General features: G+C 57.7%; 1 protein-coding gene across 6 annotated transcripts in view; it reads right to left on the bottom strand.

Moving 5' to 3' along the window:
• B3GNTL1 (UDP-GlcNAc:betaGal beta-1,3-N-acetylglucosaminyltransferase like 1) overlaps positions 1 to 12311 on the bottom strand; it is a 140243-nt gene extending 127932 nt beyond the window's left edge. For 2 of the 6 annotated variants that reach the window (XR_012328729.1, XM_073798109.1), the window contains exon 1: positions 11821 to 12269. Coding sequence is in view for 3 of the 6 variants with exons in the window: in XM_073798109.1 (XP_073654210.1) it covers positions 11821 to 11895 (75 nt within the window). In the remaining 3 variants the exon portion in view is untranslated. Of the gene's footprint in view, positions 1 to 11820 lie in introns of all 6 variants that reach the window. The other 4 variants (XR_012328728.1, XR_012328727.1, XM_073798108.1 and 1 more) reach the window with 4 other exon arrangements.
• Positions 12312 to 17171: the final 4860 nt, after the last annotated feature.

Genomic DNA, 17171 nt, shown 5'->3' with positions numbered 1-17171 from the left:
CTCTACCCCAGGAGCCTGTGTTTTCGGTCAGCACCTGGAGAATGTGGCCGGCCAGCCATCCTGTTAGCTTGAAATGAGGGGAAACCTCTGACCCCTTCATGGTTCTGGGCAGCGTCCTGCCCTCACAACCCCCCCTCCCCTCCAAGGACCTGGCCCTGGACCCACCAGCTTGAGGAGTCGCAGGCTATGAAAGGCAGTGAGGAAAATCAATGCATAAAGCCCCAGCATGAGGGGGCGAGTACAAACACTGACACACTTTTATCTTTTCACATTCTACGGCCTTCCCCACGGCTCACTTCCTCAGAGACCCCACTGCCCCGCTGGCCCCATCTGCACGGGATCCTCCCGCTAAGTGCTCACGGCACTGTCTCCCCCTAAGTTGTCGCCTCAGTGGGGGCAGGGACAGTCTTTTTGTCCACTGCCAACTCCCTGCGGCTGGCAGAGTCCAGAGGCCACGTGAGCCGGCTGCCGATGCAGGGCCAGGACGCGGAGGCTGAGAAGTGAGGGAGCTGGTTCCCAAGAGGGCCCAAGTGGGGCCTGAGGGAGGCCCCGGCTGGCTCTGCACACCTGCATCCAGGGCACGTCGGCCCTCAGCCCAGTGGGGAAGCAGAGTGCCCATCCCGGGCGGAGTGCACAGCCCTGCGCCCCTCTCACCAGAATCCCTGAAATCCCCGTGTTGCTTCACTCACTCTGGGAAGGTAGGTCCGTGAAGACACTGCTCAGCTGTTCACAGGAGCCTCTGACCCAGAATAGCACAGAGGAGGGTACATGCTCAGGAAAGAAGGAAGGAAGGCAAGAATGAATGAATGCGTGCGGGACAGTCTACCCGTAATGAAATCTAGAACAGGAGACGGTGTCTACGCTGGATCTAGTTAGAGTCCTAATAATGTTATCAAATAACTCAAAATTTCACATGGTCAGTGTAGAAATTGCCGAACACCAGGTGTATTCTGTCTGGATAAACGGCTGGTTATTTTGATCAGGATGGACAGTAAAGTCAGGTGATAATTCAGGCTCTCCCGGAATTCACGTGGTGCAGTTCCAAGTCTGTGGACGCGGCTGCAACCACCCCCCACCACCCAGCCACATCCAGCTTCTCAGGAGTCCCACAGAGTCTGGATTCCAGCTCCTCTTAGAACTGGACTATATGACAACTCTGGGGTCATGCGGTCCCCTCCTGGGACCCACGTTGGCAGCTGGGTAGGGACTCTTCTCTCACATCCCTGCCCTGGTTCCACTGCCCAGGACAAGTGAGCGGAACATCATCAAAGCCACAGTTTGTGTGGACCCCCTCCCCGAGCTGAGCCCTCTCGCTGGTCACCGATGTCCGTGACTCTTTCGTCTTTCCCCAGCGGGGAGATCTCTCTGTAAGGGGACTTGGCATCGCTTTGGTACATACTGCAAAGTTTTAAAAATCTGTTAAAATGGACGGAGCCCTAAGCAAATAGGAGCGGGTTTAATTTTTTTTAAACAAACACTCAAATGCAAGAGTATTTTAGGGCAAATCTTGTCTTTTGAGGACACGTCTGGCGTTTTTACACTGCCCATTGTGCTTGTTGGCATGACTGTTGAGCTTCCTGAACTAACGATACAGAAAAACAAGAAATAATAACCAGCAACACTGAGTATTGCCAGACTTGGGAGGAAAGGAGAATTGGCCCCGAAACACTGGCTCTGGCCAGTCTGTCCCAGTCTAACAATTGGTGCTCCAACCAGTGATTCAACAAATCGCAAGTTTGCAACCAGCCCACTGAGGGAGCTCCGTCTGTCCTCTGCTTGCCCACCGCAGATTGGCTGAAAGACAGTTTCTCCCGAGAAGACCCACGAATGTGCGGAGATCTGTTAAATGGGGTTAGAGGCACTGCTGATAAACTCTGTGCTGGTGGCAAGAAACCTGAGTTTCAGGTTTCCTGGCACTGGGGTCCGGCTGTAGGCTATTGGCTGGGCTGGTGAGACTCAGTGATTTGCAGAGGGCCAAGTGAAGGAAGTTGCATGGGGTCTTTATGGAGCTGTGCAGGGCCCAAACCACAAAGCCTTGAACAGGTGAAGGGTTTTTGGCCTCACCTCTCAGCCAGTGGGCCCTTCACTCCCCCTGGAGCCCAGGGAGGCACCGGCAGCCACTGCAGTGCCTCTGAGATGCCTTTGGCTGCCCCCTGGTGAGCTGGGAGCTGCCCGGCTTCTGCATGGCCTTCTAGGTCCTGCCTCAGACCTACCACCCTGGAGTAGCCTGGAGTAGCCTGGCTGTGGAGAAAGGCCTTCTCTGACCGCTGGGCACCCGTGTATCATCTTGCTCCAGGGCAGCGGCAGCCAGTTCCTGGCCCACATGGAGTACTGTGGGGACACCAGGGTGTAATGCAGATCCCAGGGCATCACAGCCTCCCTTCAGCTTCATGTCCTCAACTTCAAAACAGACTAATAATGGCTGCATGCTTGAGTGGTGTGAAGACCCTGAGGGAGGGGCTGGGGTGGGGAGACTGTGAGGGAGCTGCCGGGGCAGCTGGGGAGAAAAGCTGCCTGCGTGGAGTCCACGTGGGGCCCTTGCTGGAGCCATCACAGGGAAGGGTCAGCTGGATGGAGCAGGTCTGAGCCGGGACAGACAAAGTGACAAGGGGAAAGGTCCAGATGGGATCTGGTCCGTGAAGCCTCGAGGAACATTTCCACAAAGCCCAAATCTGGCTTTCAGATTTGGTGCTGACCTCGCTCCGTGCCATTGCCCAACACGTGCATTTGGAGAGCGTGTGAACCAGTACTCCTGGCTGAACTGGTTTAAACTGGCTTTGAAAACATGGGGTTGGCTGGTTGTCAGTGTCCTGGTGAGACCAGTGTCAGGTGCAGCTGAGTCCAGGCCCTGCCAGTACTGTCAGTGGATGTAGCCCCTCTCTGCTCGTGGGTCCCACTGTCCCCGGACGCCTGAGTGGCTAGGAGTGGCAGAACTTCCTGCCAGCGTGGCACCCACGTCAGAGGCCTCCTCCCTCCAGTGTCAGCAGAACCGACCTTGACCAACTCATTCCAGTTTGCCTGCAACCTTTCTGGTTTTAGCTCTGAGAATCCCACATCCCAGAAACCCGTCAGTCCCAGAAAATCAGGACTGTTGGTCACCAAGCACCAGCAAGAACCAGTGGCCGACAGGGCCTGGGCACGGCCAGGGCTCAGGGGACGTGAAGCTGTTCGACGGCGTCACGGAGAGGTAGGGGCACCTAGTCCCAGGCAGACAGGACTAAGCCTGCCCAACCCCCCAGCAGGTGGGGACAAAGATGCTCTCATGCCCCAGGCTGTGGGGCCTGGTCACCCCTCCCCAGTCGGCTCACCCTGGGAAAGTTTCCTGGCCCAGAATGTTTCAGGGTGACTCTGGGACGTAACAAGGCTCGGACTCCTGACCTTCTGTGGCCATCACCCCCCCGCAGGGCCAGCCCTGCCTGTCGACGCCCCAAATGGTCTGCATTACCAGCCACACCATCAGGGACAGATGCGATGTCCACCCTGAGGGACCACAGCCTGGGCTCCGTGGGCCATGTCCAGCATGAGGAACCCCCGAGCCCAGGCTCAGGGACTCCCCCATGGCCCCTCCATCTCCACTCTGGTGAGGACACCCCGAAATGTCACCAGGTTGCCATTTCCTGTGGGATTCCTCCTCTGCATTACCTCTGTTTCTGCCAGGAAAGTGCAAGAACATCTTCAACAGCAGTGGTGGTTGTTTCCCAGACTCAGCTCTGCCCTCCTCTCTGTCTGGCCACTGCCTGGCCCAGGTCCTGCCCCATGACCGTGCACACATGTCCTGGCTGTCAGGGTCCGGGCCACATGTGACCACGAGGTGAGGCCAGTGGTTGGGTCCGGAGGACCCCTTGGAGCTACCTGGGGAACCAGCTTCCCCATGACTAGCCTGTGGGATGCAGAGCCTGCTTCCTGACTGGAAAGGGAGGGGATGGTGAAGGCATAAACCCGTGGGCTGCCTGGTGAGAAGGGTGACACCGAGTTACCTGTCACCCTCACTGGATTATCCCTTGGCTTCTTGTCCGCCCTAATTTGGAGAAACGTTACTAAAAGCAGCAGAGTGCCGTGTCGGCCAGGGTAGGGTCACCATGAGGCCCCAGACCAGGCCTCTCTCAGATTCCCCTCCTCTCCCAGTGATGGCTGTTTCACCCCGTGGACACTCTGAGCCCAGGCATTGCATCCGGTTGACCACACTGGCCACTCCTGGTCCCAGGTCTGGAGGGCATGGGGGACATGGAGAGCCCGCACTGACCAGGCCTGACCCACCCCACTCACCTCGTTCCCTCTGCTCACGTATCTGAGGTCGTGTTTTGTCTTGGTGCCCTGCAGGGACTTACGGGGACCTCATTGAAATAAAGGCCTCTGAGCCAGTGAAGAAAAGCAAATTTTAGTCTTTTTGGGAATGAGGTGGGGTTAGGTTAGGTTGGCTCAGCTCAGATTTAAAATGACAAGAAATGGTAACCCAGGACCTAGGAGCGTGGGCAGCACAGATGGCGCTCTGTGGCTGAGGGCCATCTGAGGGGAGACACAGCTATTTTTGCTTTTTGAGGTTTAGTTCTTCCTGCTTGGACATTTGGGGACGTACAGGAAACACGTGGCATTTAACTAAGGGAAAGTGCCTCCAAAACCTTCCTCTTCTGTAGGGAGCGCGCCCGGCGGGGACGAAACCTTCCTCTTCTGTAGGGAGCGCGCCCGGCGGGGATGAAACCTTCCTCTTCTGTGCCCCGCGGGGACGAGGCACTTTACGTGTGGGCGACAGAGCGTAAAGGCCCAGATGGGACTTGGAAGGGGCATCACTGCTTTGTTAGAAAGCTCGATGATCCTTTCTAACCTTGCCTTTCTCAGAAGGAAAAATCCTCGCAGTTTGCCTAAAATAGTGATTTTTCAGGAAATGATTAAAGCTGCTTATGATACACAGAAATCACCCTTGCAAGCAGAAGAATGGAAAGAACAAAACAAAACAAGACACAAGACAGCCTGGAAGTGTGTCAACAAGAACAGCTCTGCACACCAGGCTGACCCTGGGGGTGCGGTTCCTGGGGTCACCCCAAGGGGCCGCCATCATCACTCCCATGACGTGGGCAGGGGCACAGGGTCACGGACCCCACGGTGGAGCTGGGAACCAGGGACCAGGCTCTCAGCAACAGGCCCTCAGTGCTGAGTACTGGTGATGGGGTCTGGCCCTGAGACCCTCAGACAGCCAGAGAAGGCCCTTCTGGAAGGTGCTGCCTTTCCCTCCCCCACAGCTAGTGTGGGTGCCTGCAGGAGCCTTGGGGCATCGACCATGACTTGAGGCCAGGGCCAGGGCCCGTCCCTCCTCCCACCTCACGGCCCTCGCTCACAGGCACACAAGCCATGCCAGTTAGTCCAGTGGCTTCTCGCCTCTCTTCTGAGGCAGGGAAGGAGGTATTGGAGGCTGGAGTTGGCCTCCCGAGTTGGGCTACGTGAAGGGTGTGGCTGGAGTTCATGCCCTCGGGGAGACAGTGCAGAGGACGAGGGAGATGGGCGACGCCCAGAACATGGCCCCACGTGGCCGGAGCGACGGGCTGAGTAGCAGACACCCAACGGCCATGGGATGCTGTGCAGGACACCTTTCCCCCAGGATGTGGTGGAGACTGGTCACGCCGGGCCTTTCAAGTACACATCTGCTGAGGTCAGAACCTGTCTCTGGTTCAAAGTCCTGTTGAGCACCTACTGTGTGCAGGGTTGAGCAAGACATGGGCGTCTCAGGGAGCTGGACCTGGGGGCTCTCACCTGCCCACCTGCTAGCACCGCCCTGACCACCACCCTGAGGATGGCAGTCTGGCTCCTTCCTGGGGAGGGCCCAGTCTAGACCTTCGCTGGGTGAGGGGTGGGCAGGAGGGCCTGGGCTCAGCGGGCCAGCACCCCAGGAGCCATGTTGCATCCCTGCCTATGGCTGCGGCCTCGGGGGGCCTGAGACCCTAGAAAGAGTCGGGGGGACCGTGGGGTGGGCGGGCTGGGCAGTCGCCAGGAAAGGAGACTGTGGACATTCAGAGGCTGGTCACCCAGGGAGATGGCAGCCGCTCTGCCCGCCCTCAGCTGGACTTGAAAGAAGTGAGAACAGACAGAATTCAAAGACGCCAACAAAAGGGCTTCCTGTTGACACCAACAGGCTTAAGTCTTTTCTCCTTGCACCCTCATGCCGGCGCCCCGGCTGGTGCTGCGTCCCCCCGGGCGACACCACGACCACGAGAAGGAAAGTCATGCCACCAGCCCCCAGCTAGGCAATTTGTTCTCTAAAATTGGCCTTGAAATCCAGAACCTGTCCCACAGGCACCCACGCCGGCCTCATGGTCCATATAGCGCCCTGCAGATTTCCTGCTGGGGCCGAGGGTGCAGTGGGGCCTCCGTGGACGCGCCTTACTTAGTTTACCGAATCCCTGCAGAACTCTCCACATGCACACACATGTGCACATGCACACTCACGCACACCTGCAGCACCCAGAGGACACTGGGAAACACACTGACTGTGCTGCACGGCCGGGAGGATCAAGGAGAAATCCCTCCTTTTTCCTCTCAGTACCTCCAGAAGAATTGACCTTTTTTCAACAAGTATTTACTTTTTAAAATTAAGAAGGATGACTTTAAACATTTCAATGAGCTCTCTAGACTCAATCATAATCTTTCACCTCGTTTTCTCCATCACACGTGAGGCTGGCCGGCAGAGTCTAGGGGTGGTGGGATGGCGCCTCCCCACCAGGAATCAGCGAGGGGCCCAGGGTACCTGGAGTCAGATGGCCCCTCCACGCTCCAGGGTAAAACCGACACCAGCGCTTTCCAGTGGCTGCCACTGCTGCTCTGGGCTAAGGGGGGTCAGTACTGGACAGTGGGGAGGACGGAGGGAGAGGAGGGTCCATGCTCCTGAATCACAAAGGAAAGCAGGGCCCTCACCCACCCTGGAGCCTAGGCACGCACCACCTGGGCCCCCGCAGCCCCTGCAGGGTCCACACCATGATTTCATCAGGTCCATTTACAGATGGGGAACGGTAAATGCAAGTGAAGATGGTTTTCCCCAAATAACATGCAGAGAATGTGTCAGCGCAGCTGCAGGGCAGCCGGACCTGCTGCAGGGCCTTCTTCTGCTCGGGGCCCCGCTCACACCAGCAGCTTTTCAGCTCACTCAGAAAATGGGCCGGAGTAACACACCCAAGTGAGGGATAGGTTGCCTCAAAACCCCAAGAGGCCCACGAGGCTTGTGCCTCTGCCGTGGTTCTGGGAGGGGCCGATGCAGCAGCTCAACCTTCACCTTAGGAAGGATGTCTCAGCATGTCCCACGCAGAGGGAGAAGGCCCCTGAATTTTACTTTATTTTTTATTTTTTGCGGTACGAGGCCTCTCACTGTTGTGGCCTCTCCTGTTGCGGAGCACAGGCTCCGGACGCGCAGGCTCAGCGGCCATGGCTCACGGGCCCAGCCGCTCCGCGGCATGTGGGATCTTCCCGGACCGGGGCACAAACCCGTGTCCCCTGCATCGGCAGGTGGACTCTCAACCACTGCGCCACCAGGGAAGCCTCCCCCTGAACTTTAGTTGAATGTAGTTCCCACCGTCTGACATGCGAACGTCTGACTAGTAAGTCTAGAGTAGTTGCTCCTTACTGCTCACTACTTCCCATCGGCGTGATGTCATCAAGGCAGGGGACCAACGTGCCCCCTCGTGGAAGGGAATGGCTCAAACTCCCCGAGAACTAAATTGTGACATAGGCCTACAGAGGGGGTGTACCCCTGAGCTAAGACAGTGAAGGTGTATCTCTGGCCTTGCCAGCTGAAGGCAAACTGCTTCTGGTGGGCGTTCTGGACTAGGATGGATTAAAAGGCATTTTCCAGATCACTAGCTGCATACCAGGTACCGAGGGATGTGTTAATTTGCTCAGTCAATGGAACCGCAGCTGTTACAGCAGCTGCAATTGGAGTCACCGCCTGGTTAAGTTGATGATAATCCACTGTCACTCTCCAAGACCCACTCTCTTCTGCCAGATAGGACAGTTGAATGGGGATGCGGTGGGAATTGCCAGCCCCCGATGGTGGCACTCATCCCTGCCGTCCCTCCAGGAACGCAGTGTCACTTTGGTTCACTCGGTGGAGGCCATTCTAGTGGCTTCACCTGGCCTTTCCCACCAGAAGAGCCCTCACTCTGCAGGTCAGGGAAGCAATATGGGATTCTGCCAGCTGCTGAGGGTGCCTATTCCAATCCAGACTGGAACTGGGGAAATAGACGCAGGATGGGTTCTGGGACCCGCTGGACTCACTGCGAGGTGGACCTGAGCTACGATTCCACTGACCATCTGACCTCCGTGAGCCCCACTCTGACTGCAACACCAGTGATGCTTCGGGTCTTGGAATCAGGGTCAGTTCAGAGGCAGCAGCGTGCAGTCATCCTGAAATTTCTGAGCATTTCCTTTTCCCTGAGGCACAGTTACGCTGGTGAAAGGCCGCTGGTCCCTTGGGGAAGGGGGGTGGGGGAGAAAGAGTAATAATATGAATTGCTGGCCGTGTATGGGGGTCCCTCCTTGAGGGCACCTGGCCTCCCCTTCATTTGGGGGCTTCCGGGCCTGTAAATCCGCCCTAGTTTGGGAACTGATGTCAAAGCCACGACTCTGTTTTTATGATTCGGGTTAGACTTTTGTTCACCTGACCTAGAACTTCTCTGCTTACACAGATGGAGTAAGAATCCAGCGGGCTTCCCATCTGTCTCACTTCTAGGAACACCAAGGCCACAGTCTGTGGCAGGTGACCTGCTTCCTCGGTGTCCATCGTGGTGAACACACCCACCTTGATCCTGGCAGCCGAGCGCCCCCGTGGGGCCCGGTCACCCCAGGAGCCAATCACTCTCACTGCACTTAGGGTTCCCGACCGAGCGGCCGTGCCTCCCACTCTAAGTTCTGACCCACAGAGAAGGGGATCGGAGCCCTTCAGGGTTGCCAGGGCTCCCCTCGAGGGTTTATTTCTCACTGTTGTGGGGGAAGCTGTGTCTGGATGCTCCCAGGTGGGTGAGTGCGTCTCACCTGATGCTCTGTCTCCTCAGCCTCTGAGCCCCTTCCCTCTGCAGGAAACAGAGGCAGATCCGGCATTTCCCATTCACTCGCAGGGGGGTCGTCCCTTGGACCGTGTTTCAGCCAACAGCCAGCCAACCAGTCAGAGCCCTTCCTGCCCCCACACTGCGACCTCAGCTGCAGCCTCTGCTCGTGGGCCCCTGTCAACACCTTGATCTTCCCTCCACTGCACCCCACACCCTCCTCTATCCCCTCGCGTGTGCTCCCATAAATCAGAAGACCCAAGTCACTCTTCCAGAGTATAGCCCACCTCCTCATGGGTCACACCTCGTACCCACCTTCAGCAGCCTCAGGGGAGGCTGTCACCCTTTCCCCAGGAACCACAGGGTTGACCCCCTCAGACGTGGACGTCGGGGGAGAGGCTGACACCACTGCGGGGGGTGGGGAATGCTGCTTTGGGGACATTGCCACGGGGCTGGGAGCTGGGGGGCCCAGCCCACATCTTCTCATGAACTTGACGGTTCTCATGAACCGTCGCCTGGGCCCTGCTCCCAGCTCCCACCCAGTATTTTCTTGAATAAACGTTTCCTCTGCCTTCTTTAAGGAGAGCACACGTCGCACTATGACTTCAGAGGCCAGAAGAACGAGTTTGGAATGAAAGCAGCTCACTGCCTGGTGAGCTCATCTGCGTCCTCTTCAGGGGGCCGCACCCGTGACCTGACCTGACACTCCTCATGCCGTCGGCCCCACCTGCACATTCCCGCCCCAGGTCCCAACACCTGTCCCTCCCCCAGCCCCTGCCTGTGTCCCCTCGACACCATCGCCTGGTCTGCCTAGCCCATGTGATCACCCCCTGGACCCTCCCCAGACCCCCAGGGCCCGCACTCCACACCCATCCTGCACAAGGTTCTGGGGCCCAGGGAAGGTGAGGACCACGCAGCACATGGGATCTCACACGACCGTGTCCGCACGGGCCACCAGCTCAGCGAGGGGACCCCCAGTCCTCCAAGGCTACCTTCCCTACTTCTCCTGGTTCATCTGCACTGTCCATCCAGAAGGAACCCTCGGGGCAAGTGGACGATGGCCTATGGCCGCAGTGACACCTCCGGCCTTCTCCATTAACTGGGTCATCCCCCTCCCTCCCCCCTAGCCCCACGGCAGGGCCCACAGGCCTGCCCTCAGCCCCTCCAGTGGAGGTAGCCCTGAGCTGCCCGGCCTACTGTGGCCTCTCCCCAGGGCTGGGCGAGTGAGAGGGAGGCTAACTGCACGAGGGGGATGAGGCCCCACCCCACAGGCTCCAGACAAGCGTGTTTTATAGCCGCCCCCGCCTGCTTCCCTGGGCTGAGTCACTGAGGTGCCGGTGACCCAGAGCTGACTCAGGGAGGGCCTGTCCCTGGGGCTCCCAGCTGGGGCCGCAAATGGGGGGAGCCCAGTCCACTCGGTCAGTTCCCAGGTGGTGACAGCACTGTGCACTATCCACTCCATCCCCCACCCCTGTCCCCAGCATGTGTCGCTTCCCCTGGGACCAAGGTGTGCCTGCACCGTGGGACCTGGGCGGGGAGAGCTCAGGTGGGCCTGGGCTCGTCCAGGGTGTGCACAGACCTTCTGCTGAACCTGCCTTCTCTTTTTCTTGGGCAGGAAGGGGATTTCATACCTGGTTTCCTTGAAGGCCAGAGTTCCCCTGGTCACTTTCTCTAAGCCAGATGCCCAGATTCCTGGGCCTACAGAACAGGCCACCATGTGCAAGCACAGGGGTGCAGGGCCACAGGGGGCTGGACAGGGTCCCCTTCACCCTGTGTCCAGCTGTCAGCAGGTGTGGCTGGGAATTCATATGTGAATGGGACTGCTGGCTTGGCACCTCCAGGGCCGCCTGCCCTGGGCTGGTGGGTCCCGGGGCAGGGCTGCGGGCTGGGGGAGGGGCAGAGAGAGGCTGTGTTCCTCATACGGGAGGTTTTGGGAACAACTGAGAAAACAGGAACTCGGACCTCTCTGCAGAGGGATCTCATCTCCCTGTGAGCTCCTCACCTGCTATTGGAACCACAGTGGTGTTGGCACGATCCTGGGGGCAGGCGACTCTTCCTCAAGAATTTAAAGGTGAAGGGTCATGACTTCTGCAACTTATAAATGGCCCAGCGGAAAATGAACAAATGTGCACACAAGACACATACAGATGTGCCCGCGCTGACAGCGGGTGGACGGATCGGAGGGTGTGTGATGCTGGGCGCACGGTACCTGATTTGTGCAGCTTCAGACTTTTGAAAATGCACAACTGGGACATAAATTGGTAACTGCTGTGTCAGAAACTCCCCTCCTCAGGGAGGCAGCATGGTTCTGAGTCCTTCATCAGAAGCTGGTTCAACCGGCAGCTGACTAGGGAGCAGCCCATGTGAGCACCTACTGGGAGACAGAGGAGCATCTACTCCCATTCTCCCATATGGGAACATACGGGAGCTCCAGTCGAGCGGTGAGCCTGGCACACGGTGAAGATGTGGACAGTGAGGCTGGCACCCATGCACAGAAGCGGGATCTCTGGGCCTGGCCCCTGGCACGCCACCCCCAGCAGCCAGGACCCTGCCCTCTCAGTATCACCACCCTGGAGTCTCCAGGCCCAGGGGTGATCCCAGCCCAGCTTAGGAGCCTTGATGACAGGGCGGGTGCAACTGCACGGTTGTAGAAACGTGCACGTGCTGGGGGCACTGCCAGGCCTGGCCTGTAGCTGCCAGGGACAGTTGCTGGGATGGAGCCCAGCAGGCTTCCCAGGAGAAGTGATGCGTGAGCTGAGTGAGGAGGGCTGTTAAACCACGAGCAGCACGTACTCACCAAATATGTGGTGCGGGGTTGGGGTCCTTCTCCCCCGAGGGGTGCTGCCTCAGGGGACTCCGGGTACAGAGACATTCCTGCTGGTGTGACGGCTGTGGGGTCACCACAGCTCAGCACCTGGCAGAGTGGGATGCTGCTAAGGCCAGGCTGGACAAGGTGGCGACGAGGGCGCGGGGATAATCATACCCCCGGCACTGTCTTTCACTGCTCACCCCGTGCACACACCTGGCAGACCGGCAGGAGCCCCTCACTTCTCCCTCCCACTTTTCGCTGCCGCACAGACAGCAAACATGCCAGCAGATTAGGTTAAGTAGGTGATTGCGTGAAGGTGTTTGGGTTGGGGCCAGCCAGCACTCTCCGGGCCGTTTCATGTCATAATTACATGTTGCCGGCTGCAGTTGCTAAATGTCAAATTACAAGCATTTGCTCGTGATCCATCATTTCACCACGATTACAATAATTATGTCCCTATGAGGAGGTCAGCAAAAATGACCTCGAAGGAGGAAACAGAGTGGCAGAAATGATGGAGGCCCGGGGGCTGAGCAGGGAAGGTGCTGGGTCCATGTGCAGACCTCCCTCAGCAGGTGGGGGTCTGGGTGTTTTCACGTGACCCACGTACGTGATTTGGCAAGTACTCTAAAATATTTTTTGAATGCCAAAGAGAGAATTTCCTGGACATGTCTGGGAAAACTTTTAACGTTTTTCTGGAAGTGTCTAGTTTCTAGGGGAGGAAGTTGATTCTTCAATGAGCAGATTCAGGTGACTGGACGTTTTGAATAAGAGAATGACCATCAATACACATTTGAAGACCTCAAGACTGGGCAAAAAATGAAAGCATTTACAGCGACTGGGCTGTGTTAGTGTCTCAAAGAACTCATGCTCTGGGGAGAGTGGTGGGGAGGGGGCTGGGAAGAAGGTGCCCCCCACAGGGTCCCGAGTCCTGCTGAGAGTCAGATGGCACCTTGACCCCCGAATCAACATCTGTGCTGAGCCAAGGTTACCACACCCACCTGCCATGAGGCTTTGTGTGATGATGTCACACCCCCTACATCTCCCTGAGAATCGAGACCCCACCCACTTTGCAGGTAATGAGACTCAGAAACAGACCCCGACCCCACTGCCCGTGTGAACCAGACCAGAAAGAGGGCCATGTCAGAGCCTAGGTCCATCCATCACCCACAGGGTCTGCCACACCCCGACGTTCAGAGGCTGGGAAAGGGTGTCCAGCCCCACAGACCCCACCCCAGCGAGCCTCCTTCCTCGGGTGGTGGGTCCCTGCCACACTTAAAAGAACGACTGGACTGTCTTACAGAGTGAAGTAAGTCCGCAAGAGGAAAACAAGTACCATATTGTTAGATATGGAATCTAAAAAGAAGAAAAAAAGGTTCTGATGAACCTAGGGGCAGGCCAGGAATAAAGACGACTTGAGGACACAGGGAGGGGGAAGGGTAAGCTGGGACAAAGTGAGAGAGTGGCGTGGACATATATACACTACCAAATGGAAAACAGATAACTAGTGGGAAGCAGCTGCATAGCACAGGGAGATCAACTGATCAGCTCGGTGCTTTGTGACCACCTAGAGGGGTGAGATAGGGAGGGTGGGAGGGAGACGCAAGAGGGAGGGGATATAGGGATATATGTATACATATAACTGATTTACTTTGTTATACAGCAGAAACTAACACAACATGGTAAAGCAATTATACTCCAATAAAGATGTTAAAAGAAAAAAAAAAAAAAGAACGACTGGAGAGATGGCAGCACGGTCACCTGCTGCACGCTTGGGAGCTGCAGTTGTCCGGCCGTAACCACGGGTCATGGTCTCACTGAAGGCCACCACTGCTGCCTCTCGGGCTGGCCCCAGTCAGGGGCTGCACCCCTGGAACGCCCCACAGAGACGTGCCCAGGAGGTATCAGGGAAACATTTCTTGAGTGAATGAACAGATCACAAGTGAAGGTTGATACTGACCTGAGTTTGGGCCACGGACTCCCTCACTACGCGCTCTGCATGGACCTATGGGGTGGGGCAGGCAGCTCTGTGGGAATCGCCCACATCACCGCCCCACCACACGCAGCAGAGGCGAGGCCCAGAGCGTGCACCTCAAGGGTACGCTGAGCTGTGCTGTGTGGCCTCTGTCATCACTGAGCCCCATCCCTCTGCCGCCTGTGCCCCATTCCTCTGGCTTCCTGGGGCTGTGGAAGGTACTCGGGCAGGACGGTGGGGCTGTCACCCAGGTGTGGGGACAGGCAGCTTTGCCATCTGACCCCAGTGGGTCTGGTCCTGCACCCTGCCTTCCAGCGGGCATTCTGGTGTTGGGGGGACTGTGAATGCTGGGAGGTGCCCAGCTTCTCTCGGACACCATGACGCCCATCTCCTTTACCACTATGGGTGGGGACACTGCTGTGGCCCCTTCCTGGGTTTAACTGGCAGTAAGCCTCACTGGGAAGTGCCCCCCCCAGCCATCCACGGACTAACACACCCCAAGGTTCTCCGACTGCCTGGGATCCTGCAGGGTTTCCCTGTCCCTGCCAAGCCCTAGGGCGTGAAGCGGGGCAGGCGGTCACTGGGTGGCCTCAGACAGACATGACCCATCTCATCCTGCTGCCTCAGCCCCAAACATCATATGCCCCCACAAGAGCTGACACCACGAGCACCAGGAAGTGGCTCTGCATGGCCAGGAGGGCTCATCAGCCCCACCTTGCTGGGCGAAGAGGCGCCAGGAGGCCCAGAGCTGAGCGCCGATATGAGGAACCAGTTCTGCTGCTGCGGCCGCACCCTGAGGCTGGCGCTTGTCAGGAGGAGGGAAATCTGGAAATTCCTGCTTCAGGGACCCTCCAGGAATCCAGAGGCACCTGTGTCTCCAGAAGTGAGGGCCTGTCACAGAGACTTAGGTCTGATGGTCCCAAGATCCTATCAGATTCTTCCAAGAAGACTGCCAGAACTTTTAATTAATAGTCTTAATTTTTAGGTTTACAGAAAACTGAGCAGGTAGTAGAGAGGGTTCCCATGTAGTCCCTCCCTTGCCCCAGATTCCTCTCTTACTGGCATCTCCAATTAGTGTGCACAGGTGCTATAATCAATGAGCCAATACCGACATAAATCAACTGAAGACTGCAGCGTTCGCTCCTGTGTCGTTGCTCTGTCAGTGCTCCATGCACCATCGTGCTGAGCTTGTTTTAGGGAAATGGACCCGGGCAGAGGTGGTTTGGCAGCCTTCTAGGTTACAGCCCTGAGCCTGGGATGGGAACGAGCTCCGTGTCACCCCAGAGACGGCTCTCCCCTTTGGTCCAGCGGTCACTACAGGATTCTAAAACCCTGAGCAGGTCACTCAGGCTGGTAGCACTGACTCCGCGTTTGTAATATGAAAGGGCCCTAAAGCTGCCCCGCCTCTTCCTCTGTGTGAAGACCTGGACCCTGACCAGCCACAGGGTCCTTCTTGGATGGATGTGCCCAGCCAGGCTGCTTATAAAGCATTTCTTTATCACCTGCAGTGCCCGAGGTGAGAAGTGCTGCTGTGCAGACAGGCTCGGCGGGCACAGAGGTGGTTGCAGCTTCCAGATTCCAACGAGTAGACCCCTCTCCCCAGCGGCCTGGGTGGCAGTTTCAGTTGGCTCACTTCTCAAAGCAGTTCTGCACCCTGGTACCTGCAGCAACAGGGGTGTGGTGTGGGGTACAGCAGGCCCCCAAGCCCAGAATGCACATGTGTAGTCCTCTAGCCTCAAAGCTGACTTTGGGTCTTGGGATGACATCACTGTTTTTGACCAGGCAGGGTCTTTGCTCCGGGCTTTGGCTGGGTGGGTTGACCTGCACAGTTCCAGGGCTGCCCTAACAGATTCTTCAGTTGTAACCCCCTTCAAGGTGGAACGACGCCCCCACTGTTGCCCCAGCACTCCTGAGAGCGGCTGTCTCTCAGCCCCATCTGTTTTGGACCTGCAGACTCTGGCTTCTCCAGAGGGTGATGATTCCATCCCTACAACCAAATTAGACTTCCAAACCTCTAACCAGATGAAAGGGTGCAACATGAAAATAATAGGCACAGGAAGTCACTCCCCTCCCCCACAGGTCACTCGAAATTCCTCCTGAAATATATCTTGCCTGGAAAAGAAATGCTAAAACAAGGTCAGATTTCTCCACCATTTGATGTTGTTTCAGGCTCTGGAGCTCGCTCAGACCAACACCAGAGTCTGAGGAAGCAGAAAAACCTGCTTTTGTGATCCCAGGGGTGGCTAGCTGGAGTGCCACAGCTCCCTCCCTCCGCCTGGCAGACCCTTATCATCCTTCCAGAGGCCAGTGTCCTCTGGGTTGCCTATGTCCCCCTGTCTCTCCCACTGGATGTCAGGTACCTGGGGGCCCCAGTGACCACCTGGTGAAGGCAGCCACTCTCATCACGCTGCACTCACCAGGCTGGGTCCCACTAGAACAGGGACCTCAGGGAAATTCGGCACCCAGGGGGCATTTGGCAGTATCTGGGGACAGTTCAGGTTGCCAAGCCTGGGGATGGGGGGACAGCCACTGCCCAAATGCTGCTAAACTCCTACAATGCACAAGAGGGTCCCCACCACGAAGAATCAAGAGCAAAGCTGGTGAATCGGGTGCTAGACTAACTCTGGAGCAGGGACAGTGGGGACCAGCAGGGAGCACAGCAGTGATGCACAGGAGCGGTGGCCTCGACAGGCAAATTCAGAGCCTTTCTGTGGAATGGGTGTTCCAGGGTCCACCGCACACTCAACAGTGAGTCAGCCACATCAGCAGCCACAGTTGGTCCTCCCCTCCCCCGCGGGCCGCAGAAAGGGACAGAGTCTGAACTTCCGCAAAGCACACTCAAATCCTGTGGAGGGTGGGTGCCAGGAACATCTCTGACGGCCTCAGGCTGGTCACACAGCAGTGGCACGGCCAGGTGCCCCTGCTACAGCCCAGAGGCCATTCCAGACTCAGTCTGCACGATGGGGCCACAGCACCACCACTGCTGGACGGACCTGCTGGCCAGGCGCCCGGCCTGGGTCTGCACGTACTTGGGGTCTCGGGTTTCTACCCCGCCCCCGCATCGTACAGGCTGGGGACGCGGTGCTGCCCGTCCCCCTCCCGCTCGAAACTTCACTTTCCAGCCTGGTTCTTCTCTCCCGGACCCTTCTCCCAGTCCCTCACGGGCCCTCTCCTCTCCGCGGCGTCCTAGCTTGTCCCACCCTCGGGCCACACGCCCCCCGACGCTTAGTGTCCCCGCCGCGCCGCTGACTCCGGTATCCGCCGCGTCCAGCCGGGCTCCCTGGGCGCGGGGCACAGGCGCACTGGGCGGAGTTCCGGCGCGCGGGGCGGAGCGGCCGGGCGGGCGCCGCCCCCCAGCTGAGCAGCG

The sequence above is a fragment of the Tursiops truncatus genome, chromosome 20, assembly GCF_011762595.2.
Source record: "Tursiops truncatus isolate mTurTru1 chromosome 20, mTurTru1.mat.Y, whole genome shotgun sequence".
NCBI lineage: Eukaryota > Metazoa > Chordata > Mammalia > Artiodactyla > Delphinidae > Tursiops > Tursiops truncatus.
Note: the sequence above shows the minus strand (reverse complement) of the source record. Positions and strands in the feature narration are given on the sequence as shown.